Genomic DNA, 15,366 nt, shown 5'->3' with positions numbered 1-15,366 from the left:
TTGTTGTTCTGAATTACAACAACATTTTGACAATGGATAAAAAACGTTGTTGTTTGTGTTTTACAACAACTTTTATGCAACGAATGAAAACCGTTGTTGTATGTCTTTGACCTTGATTACAAATCAATTTTGCATCATTTTATAATTGTCGTCGTTAAATTTTTAAAAACTGTTGTTTTTCACATTTTATATACAATGACCTAATTAATTAATAATTATATAAAAACACAAATTAAAAAATCCTGAAATTAGAACTAATAAAAACTAAAAAGATACAATCATCCTCAAAAAATTCAGTCCAAAAGTAAAACATAAATTGTGCCCACATCAACGTACCATAATCCATAATATTTTATCGAAAATAAGTCTACAACACCAAAAACACTAGATATAACTAAAGGTGCATATTTTTATGCAGCTTTCTTTCTCCGTCTACCGAAGCTGCAAAGTGTTTATCATTTCGAACATATCCTGTATTGAAAAACAAAAACTATGGTTATATTTTTTCGAATATTTAGCTGAGCTCAAAAACAAAACAAAAACAGCTGATGCAAAGAGAAAAACACATAGATTTCCATGCACTATCTCGCGGTTCCTAGCGAAAACAACATAACAACTGTATACTCGAAAATGAAGTCCCCAGGGAAAATCATTAAATCATTATCAAAAGGGATATATCAAAAATATTTGGTTAGGTTTTAATTCAGCAACATAAAGAAGGATTTCATAATGGTATAAATATTTTGATTTACTTTTCTAGAAATTTCGGCATGACCTCCCCGTAAATAGGACATCCCGAAGAAAACCAAAACAACATAACAACTGTATACTCGAAAATGAAGTCCATCGATTCAAACATAAAACAAATCGCATGCAGAGCCGGCCAAGCTCGATCATTCCAAATAAAATCTATCAATCAAGTATCACACCATATGTACACATACACGGGGTATGTCCTTGGCAAATGACTGAAGATGCAATTATTTAGTACTTACCAACAAAAATATCCGAAATGTCTCAACAGCACAACAACATCAATTCCCTGGAAATAGAGGAGTTATAATTTTCAAACTTTGCAAATGTTCATTTACTTATATCAAACAATTGTTAAATGAAAAGAGAAACAGAATTATGGAGGGAAGCGTTCCATACCTACTCATAAATATGATCATGTATACATTCTGCCAACGCAGAACGCACCTCATCGATTTCTTCCCGAGAGTACTCCGATTTTGTGAACTGTGAACACATACAAATATGTTACTAAAAAAAAATAATTACTGAATTTTCAAAATGTTGAAATCGATGATGTAAATTTTCAAAGAAGCAATATAATTTTACTATTGATCGTAGTGAATCTTTCTCGATAGTAGCAATTTCTTCAATAATTTGTCTCATAAATCTCATCACATAATAACCACATTGTTTTGCATGTTGTTGTCGAGGAGCCTATGGTAATTAGAAACAAATGGTTAATTAAAAATATAAGCATTAAATTACTGTTTAACATAATTACACATACCTTTACCACTTCCCACAAAGCATTTTTCTTGCCTTTCCTTCCCTTGTTTGAATTAAACAATCTCAAGGTCCTCCATACAATAACAATAATTATTATGAGTTGTTTATTGACTAAATTTAAATTCTTAATAAAAAAAGAATATTAACTCACATTTCCATCACATATTTCAATTCCTCATCGTGAATACGATGATACAGGGAATCCAACAAATAAATAACCTCCTTGTAATGTTCAATGACAACGAGGATCCAATTAAAACTATGCATAAACACATAATCAGTGCATAAAATACAATAAATTGTCGAAATGAAGCGATTGAAAGTGAGATTGAAATTCGTACTCACCCGATATTACACGGCACAAAAACTAATTGATCCATTGATGCACCATTGAGCCTATCTGCTATAACACTTGCATTGTGGTTCAACCTTTCAAGCTTACCTGTTTTGTCTTGTGCACATTGTTTTGACACATATGGAATGCTATGTGGATTGACAAATCTGAATTTCTCCATCTTTTTATCTTTCAATAGATTTTTGTAAAGATGCCTAGCATTTAAAACATAAGTAGCATACAAAACAATAATGTAAACAAGACAGAATGGTGGCACAAAAGTTTCTGTTACAACAAATCAGATTTCGGGTTCATTATAATGACAGTAGAACAAAATTTTTGCAAAATATTTGTGTTTATAACTCAAATCAAATCACTTACCATATGTAGCCAACTGCACAATTGGCCGAAATTGGGTCCAAATGATACAAAGGAATGATGTAGTCAAGGTGCAGAATAAGTTTGTAATCATCGCCGAATACATCATGATCTAAAATCATTGATATGTATCTTCCTGCATCAAGAGCACGCTTACTATAACAATACAACATATGTAATGATCTTGGGAAACTTGCTGACAAATGATGTTTCTTCATTGACTGTTCAATTGTCTTCCTTTCGGCCTTCTGGTAATTGCAAATATAAACATGCTAGATTGAATGAATAAGAAAATTTTTAGTCAATTTTATTTTCCATGGAATATAACATGTACCTCATTGGATTTTACTATCAAGTGTTCTGGCCAAACCACAAGTGTTCCTACAGCATCACCAATAGTTTCACATTCACTAGGAATCGGAACTGGCAAAGGTGTTAATTTGTCCACTGCTTCATCAATGGAGACCCGTATGCAATTATGGGGTAACAGAACACCATGGATCAATTTATCTTCTCCTTTGACACAAACAACTGTACCATATGCAACAATATTTTTTCTACCTTCCAAAGTAATGCAACTTGTTTACCATAAAAAAATAGGCATTTCGATAAATTTTACTTACTCTATGTTACGTTGTTATTACTTTGCCTACAGCTACTGTCATACCTGTTAAACATTAAATCTGCTAACAATTTGCAGCTCCACGTCATGTTTCATGTCGCTTTCATTCATTTGATTTAACTTCACAGAGAAACTGCCTTTTTCATCGATCGACCTGTCACATACACCACTTTTATACATAATTGCTTCAAGTTTTTTGATACGTGCATCTTGTTTTGAAATTTTCTTCTTTGCTTCCATCATCTCCCTTTTGTGCTCATTGCTTACATCTTTCGCAACATCAGAACCCTTCCAGTTTCTACCAACATTGAAGTAGACCGTTGGAGTGATATGACCTCCAATGCCTCTCACACGCCCAGCATGTTCTTCAGTCTCAAGTGCTTTTGTAAGTATACCATCTTTTGGCCCTTCAAATTTCAGCTTACCCTCCCGTTTTTCTTGTATATAAGCATCCTGTAATATTTAAAACATTTTTTTATTGAATGAGTACAGTTGCAATAAAATTATTGGTTGACTTATTTTCATTTTCCTCACAATCTTATCCACTCTTTTCGTCAAATCATCGCCTTCAAAGCTCCTTTCTTTGTTGAGTCGTCCTTTCTTCCAAATAATAGCTCTATTGATCTCATCATCATCACATAATTCAGCAGCCTACAACAAGAAATTAGTAACTTATCAAACTCATCATCATCACATAATTCAGCAGCCTACAACAAGAAATTAGTAACTTATCAAACTTATCAAATAAAGAGATTTAAAAACATCAAAAAATAAAATTCTCAATTGGTTGACTTACTATTTCTTCGGCAAAGCATGCATATCCTTTACGTGCAAGCCTATGAGGGTATATATTCATCTTTCTTCTCTCTCTTTTTGTTGATCACTTAGTCTCTAGTTATTTCAGAAAGTCCACAATCAAATTTCAATATAAATAATGAATTATGGTAGACTAATTTTGAAAGAACAAATTAAGAATCTTACAATGAAGTCGTCTGACATGCGACTAATGACAAAAGAACTCCAATCATCTTTGCTAATTCCATAGCCAGTAGGTGGCTCGTTCAACTCTTCTGGCTTGTCAAGCTTGCTTAAAATGAATGTTCGAGTGAGATGAGTTTTGTATTGACGCCACTTGTTATTTGCTGATTTCAAACAGCCCTTCTTCCATGTTGTGTCAACATTGTACGTCAACTGTAAATAAAAAAATGGAAATAAGTTCAAAAGATAAATTAATAACATTAAATGTACCATATAATCTAAATATTATAGCTGTAAAAACATGAGAACTTACTTACATTAACCGATTCCCATATCAATTCTTTAACATCACTTGGAACCCGCTTTCAATTTTTGTAACTAATCCTAATCTTTTCTCGAGAAAGTACGTCAATATAACTTTGCATTTCAACAGCAGCTTCTCCTATTGGTTGTCCCAGTTTATTGAATGTAACATCCTTTCTAATTCCTTGAACCCTTTGTCTAGCAAGCTTATCCATTTGTGTCCGACCTCTAGAATTTCTTGTGGTTTCGGTATCTGTTGATTCCAAATTTGTGTTGCATTCCAAGCTTTCTCTCGTGCCAGCAGACGTAATTTTTTATTTACCCTTCCCAATACTTGCATGTTGTCTTAGTCTCTTACTGTTTCAAACCATGTCATCACCAGGAGAACCTATCTTAAGGTTGGTATTGGATGCCATCAAGTCCACAAATATGTTGACAAAAAAAATGGAGTTAACAATTGATATATGTAACATAATTTATAGGCAGAATTTACAGCCATAATTTTGAAAAATAATATGCTTAATATGGAAACTACAGCATTGAGAACTTCGAAAACACATTGCACCACTGTTCCACAAAATAGAATCTATGCAACTTTTATATTGCAACACTAAAGGAACAAGTATTGCAACACTAAAGGAACAAGTACAACATATAATATACTGAACAAATGTTTGTAATTAAACAATCAATTGATGACCAAAAAACAAATTGAGAACCCACAACAACACGATAAAAACGAAGACAAGATAAGAAATCAATAGTCAAAAGAAACGTAACAAATCAATAGTCAAAAGCAAGATAACAAATCATTATTTAAATATTTTTAACCCAAGTCCCATCACAGTCTTCACGAACGCATGGTGGTTCATTATCTTCTGCTCCGTCAATATTCATTGATGGCAAGCCTCTGCTAAAACATTGATAGTGGAGAATAGTGTCTTCACACTCGTCACCCTTTATGTATTCAAAATACTCCCTACTTGCTAAAACATTGAAAGCAAAATGTTCTCTTTCAAATATAACAAATGGAGAGGGAAAGATGCTAGAACTCCTGATGCTAGAGGGAAACATGATTCGAGAGGGAAAGATGCTAGAACTCCTGAGTTCGAATTTTATCAGCTAGAACGGTATTCAAGTACTGTGGCAGGGCCTTTTGAAGGCAAGAAACCGATTCGGTTAACGAGGGAAGAGTTTCGTTGTTACTGAAGAAGGTGTTTAGCTGAATGTATGGCAGTGGCAAAATCAGTGCAAGGATTTGCAGCCGTGCTAGGAGAACTGTAAGGATTAGGCAAGCCAAGCAGAGAATTTACAGAACAAGTGTGGAAACAAGTCCTGGATGCCTCTCTGATATATCTGACTCAATAATAATATTTTGTTTTCCCTTCAACTCGAATTCCCTTGTTTTCATCAAGTTTCTTGGTTCCTAATCTTTATCGTTATTTGTTGTTGCTCCTACTAGAAATAACTATGACCACCGTGGCTGTGGCCGGGTTGTCTAAAGGAAAACGTACTAGAGTTGGAAAAGTCAATTACATTGTTTGTTTATTGGAATACTTCTATCTATGTATAGTGTATTTATTGTTGTTCAATAAACCCTATAACAACGGGAAAGGCCTCAACATGTGGGATGATTTCACGCACACGTATCCAGAATATAAACGCAGTAGAAGGGCAGTATTTGGGGAAGAACAAACAACCAAGAATCGATTCCACATAAACTTAATTCCTTACTCAATACAAGACAAACAACCAAGAATCAAACGCAAATCTAACCTGAATCGAACGCAAATCTCGCACAGCCAACAGAAAAAAGTTGCAAGGGCTTGGGGAAGAACTTCAGGAGCTCGACGCTTCTTGTCCGATGTTCTGGGCGGCGCTCGCCGGAGGCTGTCGTACGTGAAGGAGAGAGCAACGGGAGTAGGGTTTGGTTTTCTTCTTCCTTAGCTTGGACGGGGCGGGAATGAATTTGGGGAATGGGTTCGCCGCTCGGCTTTCAACCTGTTTTTTTTCTTTTTAATTATTTTTTTTTGGTTTTTTAATGGTTTTTTACATCAAATTGCCAAAACCTGTTGTCGTATGTAATAAAAAACACGCTCATCGACAACGGTTTGTAAAAACGTTGTCTTAGACACCTACAACACAACAAATTTTTAAAAAACTTTGTTGTAGCCACCAAAAAAACCGCTCATAGACAACGTTTTTTAAAAAAACGTTGTCTTTGACCCATAAAAGACAACACTTTCTCAAAATTTGTTGTCCATGAAAATAAAAAAACGCATAAAGACAACAGTTTTCCTTGAAACCGTTGTTAAAAAAAAAAAGACAACAGTTTTTCGTTAAAACGTTGTCTTTGGAGTGTGGTTGAATGTAGATTTTGTTGTAGTGATTATAACCTCAAATTTCAACTTTTCTTACAATTCTCAATATTAAAATATGGATGACCATACTTATCTATATTATTTTTTTTATTTTATACCTAAAATATTCATCAACTTATCAAATTTCAATCTTAAAATCCCAAACGAATCCGCTAATGCTTAGATTTTCAAGCCTAATATCGATTCATTCTTAAAAACCTTTGATTAACATTCCTTGTAATACTATAACCAAGATATCCTAATGTTCCAAATATCCTTAAAGTCTACATCATAAAAAATTCTTATCATTTAACCCATTCAATTCTCGCTTATTGCTAAACTAGTCCCCAAATTCTTAAAAATTACAAAATAAATTCTTAATTTCCTCAAAAATCATCTTAATTGGTCTTTAATTTCAAAAATCCTATATTTAACCCATAAGTTCTCGGTATTCTTAATTTTCTTCTACAGGTTTCCCATTACATAAATTTCAAAAATTTAAACTTATTTACCCAAAAATCAATTCTCATAATCAATCTTACCTTTCATCAAAACTTAAAATTCTAATTTATACATTTCTATACTCCCAAAGTCATTGCAAATCCTCGAATCATTATTACTTATGAGTAATCCCCAAAAATTAATTCAACTAATAACTATGAATCATAAATATTTTCTTAGAAAATCTACGTGTCCCAAAGCATTCATAATATTCATGATCAACTTACGACCCAAAAAGTGGAATGTCATTACTAAAACCCAAAAACCAACATAATCTAATTCCACGACAAAACCAACATGCATTGAAATCAAATAATTTCTTATTTCATATCATATCACGTATAAAAATTCCAAAGCATATATAACATATATCCTCATAAAGTTACTAAACATTTGACATAAACATATGATTCATATAATTATGTAGGTAACATCATAAAATCATATAAAGCATGTAAACTTACAGACTGAGGCTTGACGACTGATCTTTCCGGCGCTGATGGTGGCCCAACCCTTTACAGGACCTTTGCTCTGATACCAAATGAAACGTCTGCCCTTTTTATTACTTTAAAAGTACTAGATTTTTTTTTAAAACCTCTCTAGCATCGGTTGAACACCAAAAATTACATAAAATATTTTGGACATTAGTTTAAAATAAAACAACCAACTTTATAATTGAGAAATACAGCCCATACTATTGTAACTCCCCAGATTCGACGACTGTCCTCACTGTATCAAGACAGGTCTTTCCAGCGTGCATATGTTCTCACTCACATGCACCCTAGGAAACTTCCCAGGAGGTCACCCATCCAAAATTAAGACAACGTAATCCAACTGCATGCAAATCTAGGAAATATGAAAAATGGGTAATTAATTGATTTTAATTTCTAATTAATTATGTGACATACTTGTTTATATGCTAAATGAGATTTTATTGTCATCATGCATAAAATTATATTTTTAGGAATATTCAAGTGACGACCGAGGAACGGGGAACGAAGGCTGAAAATGTAAAATGTTTTATTAAATGATTATTTTTAATTATTTAATATATGGATGATGGTTTCTCATATTTTTAAATAAAATAAGGAGTTTTGAGGTGAATTCATACGACGAGACGTAATTGTTATCGGTGCGGGATTTTCAACTAAAATACGAGCTTTTAAGCAGTCCGGCTATTTAATTCACGAACTTATTTTTATCAAAACTTTGTTATTATTTTATTTAAATCCTAATTTAACTAATGGGCCTAATTAGATGGCTTAATAGGCCTAATAAGTCTTGTAGGTGCTTAACTATTATTTAAAGTGTAAAATAAATCACAAAACCCTATTCTAGAAACAAACCATCGGCTACCCTATTTTATTTTCTGAAAATACTCTCCCCAACCCTACAATCACACGGCAGCACACACCATAACACTTTGAAGGATTTATTCGAAGGGTTCAAGTGGGTTTCAAGCCAAAGTCGTTTCCCGTTCTTTGACGTCAAAGGTTTTCGTGCGTAAATAACGCAAAGGCACGCCTAAATCTCCCTTTTCTCATCCATCATATCATAATAATGTTTTAATTATCGTATGCATGAAGAACACGATTTTATCTCTGAAATTTTCGGATTTTTGCACGTATGTGTGTTGAACTCATGATTTTGAATCCCATAAATTGTTTTATGCACGTAAGGGGCTGCCATGATGTTATGACATGATCAAGAGATGTTTTTACATGAATTTAAAAGATGCTAAACTCACGTAAATTTCTGCACCACAAGATGTACACAGAAAAATCGGTTTGCTGTCAAAAAGCTTTAGGGGGACTCGGTGTTCATGTTTTAATAGGAGGGCTGGCCTGGGCCGGGGCTCATGGCTAGCCTAGGGTCTGATGGTGTCAGGGGGAGAGTCCTAGCCATGCTAGGACTCGGTCTGGAAGGGCAGGGAGGAGTCCTTGCAAGCAAGGACTCCCACCCGAGAAGGGATAGCACAGCGCGCCTTGTGCAGCAGCTTGCAGGGACTTGCTCGGTTCAGCCAGCGGTCTCGGGATGGGCTAGAGGGGTGCACCAGGGTCCTATGAGGGGACACGGGGGGGGGGGGGTGTTGGTACAGGGGCTGGTTCAGTTGGTCAGGGTTTAGACGTTAAATAAGAGTCCTAGTGCCATTGCAACTCTCGGCCGGCATACTAATCCTTTAGGGGGCTTTCGTTTTTGGCTTTGGGTGAGGTTTCCGTGAGTTTCCTAGGTCCAGTAGGGTACTTCAACATGTTGGGCAAGTTCTGGTTCGTTATGGTCCGAGGGTAACTCGATAAAATTAAGAGATGGCTCGGGGTCGAAGTTTAGGTGTCAAATACGTTTTTAAAACAAAAAGAAAAATTGGAAAACGGCTCACGGGGGTCGAGTCGTGGTCCATAAGGGCTAAAATAATATAAAAAGACTACATTTAGAATTTAGGAATTTTATATTAAATTTTGGGATTTTTCGGGATTAAAACACCGTCAAAACCACTAATTTCGAATAAATGAAAAAGTCTACTTTTTAAGCTTAATAAAATTATGGAAAAATTAATAGGCTTAAATAATTATTTGGGACATGTTAGAGTCAATGAATTCAAGAAAAAGTCAATTTCGAGAAATCTTACGTCTAGGGGTAAAACGGTCTTTTTACACCTAAAATTAGTAAAGTCATGACAGTGCCCTAAATGCTGTTTTTATGATACTATGATTATTTTTAAATGTTTATGAAATTTTCATGATTAATTTATGATTTTTAAATGTCTAAAGGATTTTTATGATTAAAGGAAGACATTTAAAATACGTGTTGCATGCTTGGTTTCAAAAATAGAAAATGTAAATATTATTCACGATTTTTCTAAGTGATGTGAATGAAAAATGTTGAAGGATGAGAAGTGATTGTGACTAATTCGTTAATGGTGGCGACGTCGTGAGGGTTATGGTCCCAGTGGGAGCCCGACATCGTGTTTCCATCGTTACGAATATGTGGTAGCAGTTTTGTGGTAACGGAAGAATGGGAATGTCGTGAGGGGAAAAGACCACAGAAGGAGCCCATTTATGGGAAAAGGCTTCAGAGGGAGCCCCGACGATCGTATTTCTATTCGATTATGTTAGGCCAGAGCCCGGTTGACCGGCGAGAGTGTTGCTGGTGTCCCCCGCCGCTAGGAATGTAAATGAGCCGAGCCGAACAGTATCAGGCTCGGGTTCGGCTCGTTAAACTATTTGCTCGGCTCGGGTTCGGCTCGGGCTCGTTATGAGCCTTTGGTTTGAAGCTCGGGCTCGGCTCGTTCGGAAGTTATGAAGCTCGGGCTCGGCTTGTTAATGGCTCGTTTATCTTGTTTAATGAGCCTGGCTCGGGTTCGGCTCGTTAAACAAGCTCGTTAAGCGAGCTCGTTTCTGCTCAGAAGACCTCGCCCGTGTTTTTAAACATCTGAAGTAAAATATATTATTTTACTTCGCTTGTGTTATTACTGAAGTTATTGGTAATGTATTACTTCGTAATTTATTATTGCCGAAGTAAAGCCTGCCGAAGTAAAATCCGATTTTTCTATTAGTGTTATAACATTGTAATTTCTGTAAGATACACTTTAGAATTTTGAATAATGAATATTATATATATATATATAGATATAATGAATTACGTGGACCTATATAATTTTGGACCATATCATATTATAATATGATACTATATAATGTATCACGTACGTGGCCTTGTATTTTTGGACCTCACAATGTTAAGGTTTCTTCTATGCGGCGACATTAGATATCTAGTCGGTTGCCTTTGATGTCTGATATTCGGTTTATTATATTAAAATATTTTAATTTTTTTATATATTTACTTTAAAGTATAATTATTTTCAAACCATAATATTTTTAAATAATAAGATTATATACGTATAATCATATGTAGAATTAATTAGGAGTGAGAGTGAATACGCTAGATTCATTGTCGTAGCAGCAATAACAGATTGAAACTTTTGAACTTTTGTCTCTACATACGCTAGAATTAATTTCTACGGAGTGAGAGTGCATACGCTAGAATTAATTTATATCATTGCATTAACAAATATTTATATCATTGCATTAATAATCCAACAAATATGAGTTTCTTAAGTAGACTAAATTCATTGTCGTAGCAGCAATATTCAAACACACCTGAGAGGCTGAAACTTTTGAACTTTTGTTTCTAATTGTTTTGCCCACTGTATTTGGAGATGAAACCAAACCAGAATCAGAGCTAGGGTTCGCGACCTATACGATCTCCAAACTCTCGATTCACGCCTCAATCAAAGTCGACCCAGACGGTACAAGGATTTTCATCCCTCGGCACCGGCGGAAGAACGGAGAATCGTCGGAAATCGTATGCGGTTTAGAGGTGGACGGGAAAGGGGTCTCGCTACCTATACACACTCAAATCTACCGATTTCTGCTTCGATAATGGTCGACCGGACCTGGGCTACGACCGGAGACCCTCGACGACGGCGGGCGGAGGTCAGAAGGCGCGGATTCGGGGAGAATAGGTGAGGTTACGGGAATAGCCGAATAGGGTTTGGGATTTGGAATAGATGAAGATAAGGTTACGAGAATATGCCATTATTGTAATAACATTCACATTTTTAATATAATTTTTAATTTTTAATTTATTATTATTTATCATACATAATTATTTTAATATTATAACTCATTAATTATCTCAAATTCGAGCTCACGATCTACCTAAACGAGCCGAGCTCGAGCCCGAGTTCGTGAACCACTTAAACGAGCCGAGCTCGAGCTCGAGCTAGAGCTCACGAGCCAGCTAAACGAGCCGAGCTCAATTTTGAGCTCACGAACTTATTATCGAACATGTTCACGAGCTAACGAGCCGAACATCATTAATCTCAAGCTCGGCTCAACAAAATTGTCGAGCCCAAATAAGGCTCGAGCTTGGCTCGATAAGCTTAACGAACGAGTCGAACGAGCTTTTTAACGAGCCGAGATCCGAAAAGCTCGCGAACAGTTCGGTTCATTTACATCCCTACCCGCCGCCCAGTACTGTGGTTTTATGTAGATGGATCCATCGACCCTCGTTTTCATGATCAGGAAAGTCATAATTAACGATCTGAATTCAACAAAGAAAAAGGAAAAGGAAAAGGAAAAAAGAAAAAGGAAAAATGCTTACGATCATGTTAAAATATTTTATGTCATGAAAAAGAAACAGATTAAGATTATTTATGCATGTCATGAAATGTTATTTTTACCTAAAATTATTTTTACTGTTGCATGCGATTTTATACGTATTATTTGTTATAAAGATTATGGTGTGTTGAGTCTTTAGACTCAGTAGGTGTGATGGATGCAGTTGAGCTTGATGGAGGTCTTGACGGTTGACCTTACTGGACTGAAGATGCACACAACCCGAGGACCATCGCTACATTTTCTGCATTACGTTTAAGATTTTTAAGATTATTTACTTATGCTTTTGAGAGATTTTTGAGAGGTTTAGTATGAGCTTTACTTTTCAAATTATTGTTTTAGGTTTGGTAAAACATTAGACGATGTTGCTTTATGACTATTTCACTTGAATTTTTAAATGCAAGTTGGTTGAGGTATTATTTTAAAAGGCAAAATATTTTATAAAAATATTTTCATGTGTTATTTATGTTGACCGAAATATAAAAAAAAATTTACTTTTAAAGCAATAAAAGAACACGGGACGTTTCAATTATAATCTCTCAAAAACCTCTCAAGACATGAATAAAAAGTCTTAAATCTTTAACGTAAATCATGAGTCATAAATCGTAAATGCGGAAAAAGTAGAAGCGCTGGTCCTCGGGTTATGTGCACCTTCAGTCCAATCAGGTCAACCATCAAGACGTCCCTCAAACTCACATGTATCCATCACACCTAGTGAGTCTAAAGACTCAACACATCATAATCTTTATAATAAATAAGACGTATAACATCACATGCAACAGTGAAAATATTTTTACGTAAAATAACATTTTTATGACATGCATAAATAAACCTTAACTTTTTCCTTTTTCCTCTATCCTCAACATGACATAACATAAAACTTTTTAACATTATTATAAACATTTTCCCTTTCCTTTTTCTTTGTTGAATTCAGATCGTTAATTGTGACTTTCCTCAAACCTCAAAAGTCGATGGATCCATCTACATGTAACCACAGTACTGGGCGGCAGGGACATCAGCGACACTCTCATCCGTCAAATGAGCCTTGGCCTATCCTCCTCAAACGGAAATACGATCGTCGGGGCTCCTTCTAGGGTCTTTTTCCATAAATGAGCTCCCTCTGGTGCCTTCTCCCCTCACGATATTCCCATTCTTACCTCAAACCTTATATCCTCAATGGTATAACTGGAAATACGATCGTCGGGCTCCCACTGGGACCATAACCCTCACGATATCTCCAACGTAACATCATTATAGTCACAAATACTTCACTTCCTTAAATCATAAAAATCCCGTAGATATTTAAATGTTTTTGAAACCAAGCATGACATAACATTTTTGTTTTTGAAACCAAGCATGCAACATGTCTTTTAAATGTCTTCCTTAAATCATAAAAATCCCATAGATATATAAAATCATAATTTAATCATGACATTTCATAAACATATAAAAATAATCATAATATCATAAAAACAACATTTATAGCACTACCATGACGTTTACTAATTTTCGGGTGCAAAATTACCGTTTTACCCCTAGACGTAAAATTTCACGTTTTTCACTTTTTATTAATTTCATTGACTCTATATGTCCCAAATAATTTATTTAAGCCTACATAAACTTTCTCATATTTTTATTTAGCTTAAATCGAGGGCTTTTAAATTAATCTTTAAATGTGACGTATTACTACGTTTTAAAATTAAACCAAACCTAAATATAAAATTTCCAAATTCAAAACTTAGACTTTTAATAATTATTTGAGCTTAAATATAATTTTTCGTAATTTTATAAAACTTAAACCTAGACGTTTCAATGAACTCATTAATTAGCGTTTCGTGCGGCGATTAAATCGTCAATAAATCCAAAACTCGTTATTTTGATCCCAAATTTTAAACATAATATTTTTATTATTTATTATACCCTTTCAAGTCATGAGCCACACCCGTGGACCCATGAATTCAATTTTTATCTTTTAAAGTTCGAAATTGACACATTAATGAACCACCCGAGCCATCTCCCGATTTACTCGAGCCACTGATAGGATCGATTGACGTGTCAAGAGTGTTTAGAAAGGGGGGTTGAGTAAACACTCTCAATTAATATTGGTCTTTTCGAATTTTTGAGTTCAGTTTGGTGACAAACTGATTCTCGGAATCTTGTTGGTCAATATCAATCAGTTAAACTGAGGTAGTTGCGGAAGGTAACTGACTGACAGATAGAATACAGAACTGAAATAAAATACACAAGGATTGTTTCTGGATGTTCGGAGAATTCAATTACTCCTACGTCACCCATTCTATCACAAGGATAGGATTTCCACTAAAAGACTTTGATCCAATACAACACTTGTACAGACCCACTTCAGTTAGGACTTACCCACTGCCTAAACTGAAACTCTTAGTATTACAAAATGATCTCTGTGAGTAACTGATCTTAGCACTATTGAATTAACAAATATTACAGAGTGCTAGTTTGCTCAACTTGTAGCCTTGATTGCTACAAATAAATCAAGTAAGAGTGAGCTGAGATTTTGACAGAGTAATAGCAAGTTTTTAATAGTGTATCGTTACTTCTTCTTTTTCTTCTGCCATATTTATACTCTTCTTTTCCAACGGTAATCTTGAGATAAATTTGAATCTTTGTATCCGTTGGTTTCTACTTGATTATTCCTCCGATATTGTCTGCTTCATTTATTGTAATTCGGCGTCTTAATTGCTTTGTCCGGAATGCGTTGTTTTAAGTAGTCTTGGTTGTTGTGCGGCGCTCTTGTAATATGTTATGTCTTCTTTGTTCTTTCCCAGAGACATCTTCAGTTGAGAGACTTTAAGGCATTCGGCTGAATGTTTTAACTGATCAGTTCCAACTGATCAGTTTACTTGTATCATTGTATCAGCTGATTTCAGTTGATAAGTTCAGTTGCCGAATTTGCTTGCGCGTATCAGTTGATTCATATTTTGCTAATCGATTGATTCATGTTTTGTCAAACTCCAGAATCTAGTTTCCAACAATTTCCCCCTTTATGGTGTTTGACAAAACCAAGTGATTTAAGATCGAATAACTGAGCTCTTGTAGATAATAGATTACGCAACTGAATCATAAAATAACTGGATTCCTTGTAGATAACATAAAGTCTGAGAATATAATATCAGTTGATTCTAATAATCCGATTAATTCTTCTTCAGCTGCTGTTCTTCC

The 15,366-nt window shown here is 34.9% G+C and overlaps 1 protein-coding gene and 1 long non-coding RNA gene across 2 annotated transcripts; both read right to left on the bottom strand.

Annotated features, from left to right (window-relative positions):
* Positions 1-285: 285 nt before the first annotated feature.
* On the bottom strand, positions 286-1,672 carry LOC140817570 (uncharacterized). The gene is made up of 5 exons (XR_012114806.1): positions 1,523-1,672; positions 1,342-1,449; positions 1,153-1,239; positions 996-1,042; positions 286-471 (listed from the first exon to the last, which is right to left on the bottom strand). It is a non-coding gene; the product is annotated as an uncharacterized lncRNA (long non-coding RNA).
* A 190-nt stretch (positions 1,673-1,862) lies between these two features.
* LOC140816103 (uncharacterized) lies at positions 1,863-4,562 on the bottom strand. The gene is made up of 8 exons (XM_073175170.1): positions 4,151-4,562; positions 3,837-4,046; positions 3,652-3,746; positions 3,390-3,506; positions 2,932-3,308; positions 2,568-2,811; positions 2,237-2,481; positions 1,863-2,070 (listed from the first exon to the last, which is right to left on the bottom strand). The coding sequence occupies exons 3-8, from the start codon at positions 3,709-3,711 to the stop codon at positions 1,863-1,865; spliced, it is 1,251 nt and encodes a 416-aa protein (XP_073031271.1). The 5' UTR covers positions 3,712-3,746; positions 3,837-4,046; positions 4,151-4,562.
* Between the last annotated feature and the right edge of the window lie 10,804 nt (positions 4,563-15,366).

The sequence above is a fragment of the Primulina eburnea genome, chromosome 16 (assembly GCF_022965805.1).
Source record: "Primulina eburnea isolate SZY01 chromosome 16, ASM2296580v1, whole genome shotgun sequence".
NCBI classification, from domain to species: Eukaryota; Viridiplantae; Streptophyta; class Magnoliopsida; order Lamiales; family Gesneriaceae; genus Primulina; species Primulina eburnea.
The sequence above is the reverse complement of the archived record's forward strand: the minus strand, read 5'-3'. Positions and strand labels throughout refer to the sequence as shown.

Excerpts from the sequence above, each read along its gene's own strand:
- LOC140816103 (XM_073175170.1), bottom strand. The coding sequence starts at position 3,711 with ATGAATATATACCCTCATAGGCTTGCACGTAAAGGATATGCATGCTTT. Across the intron at positions 2,482-2,567 it reads TGATAGTAAAATCCAATGAG|AAGGCCGAAAGGAAGACAAT; the intron begins GTACATGTTATA and ends TGCAATTACCAG. Across the intron at positions 2,071-2,236 it reads TGTGCAGTTGGCTACATATG|GCATCTTTACAAAAATCTAT; the intron begins GTAAGTGATTTG and ends TTTAAATGCTAG.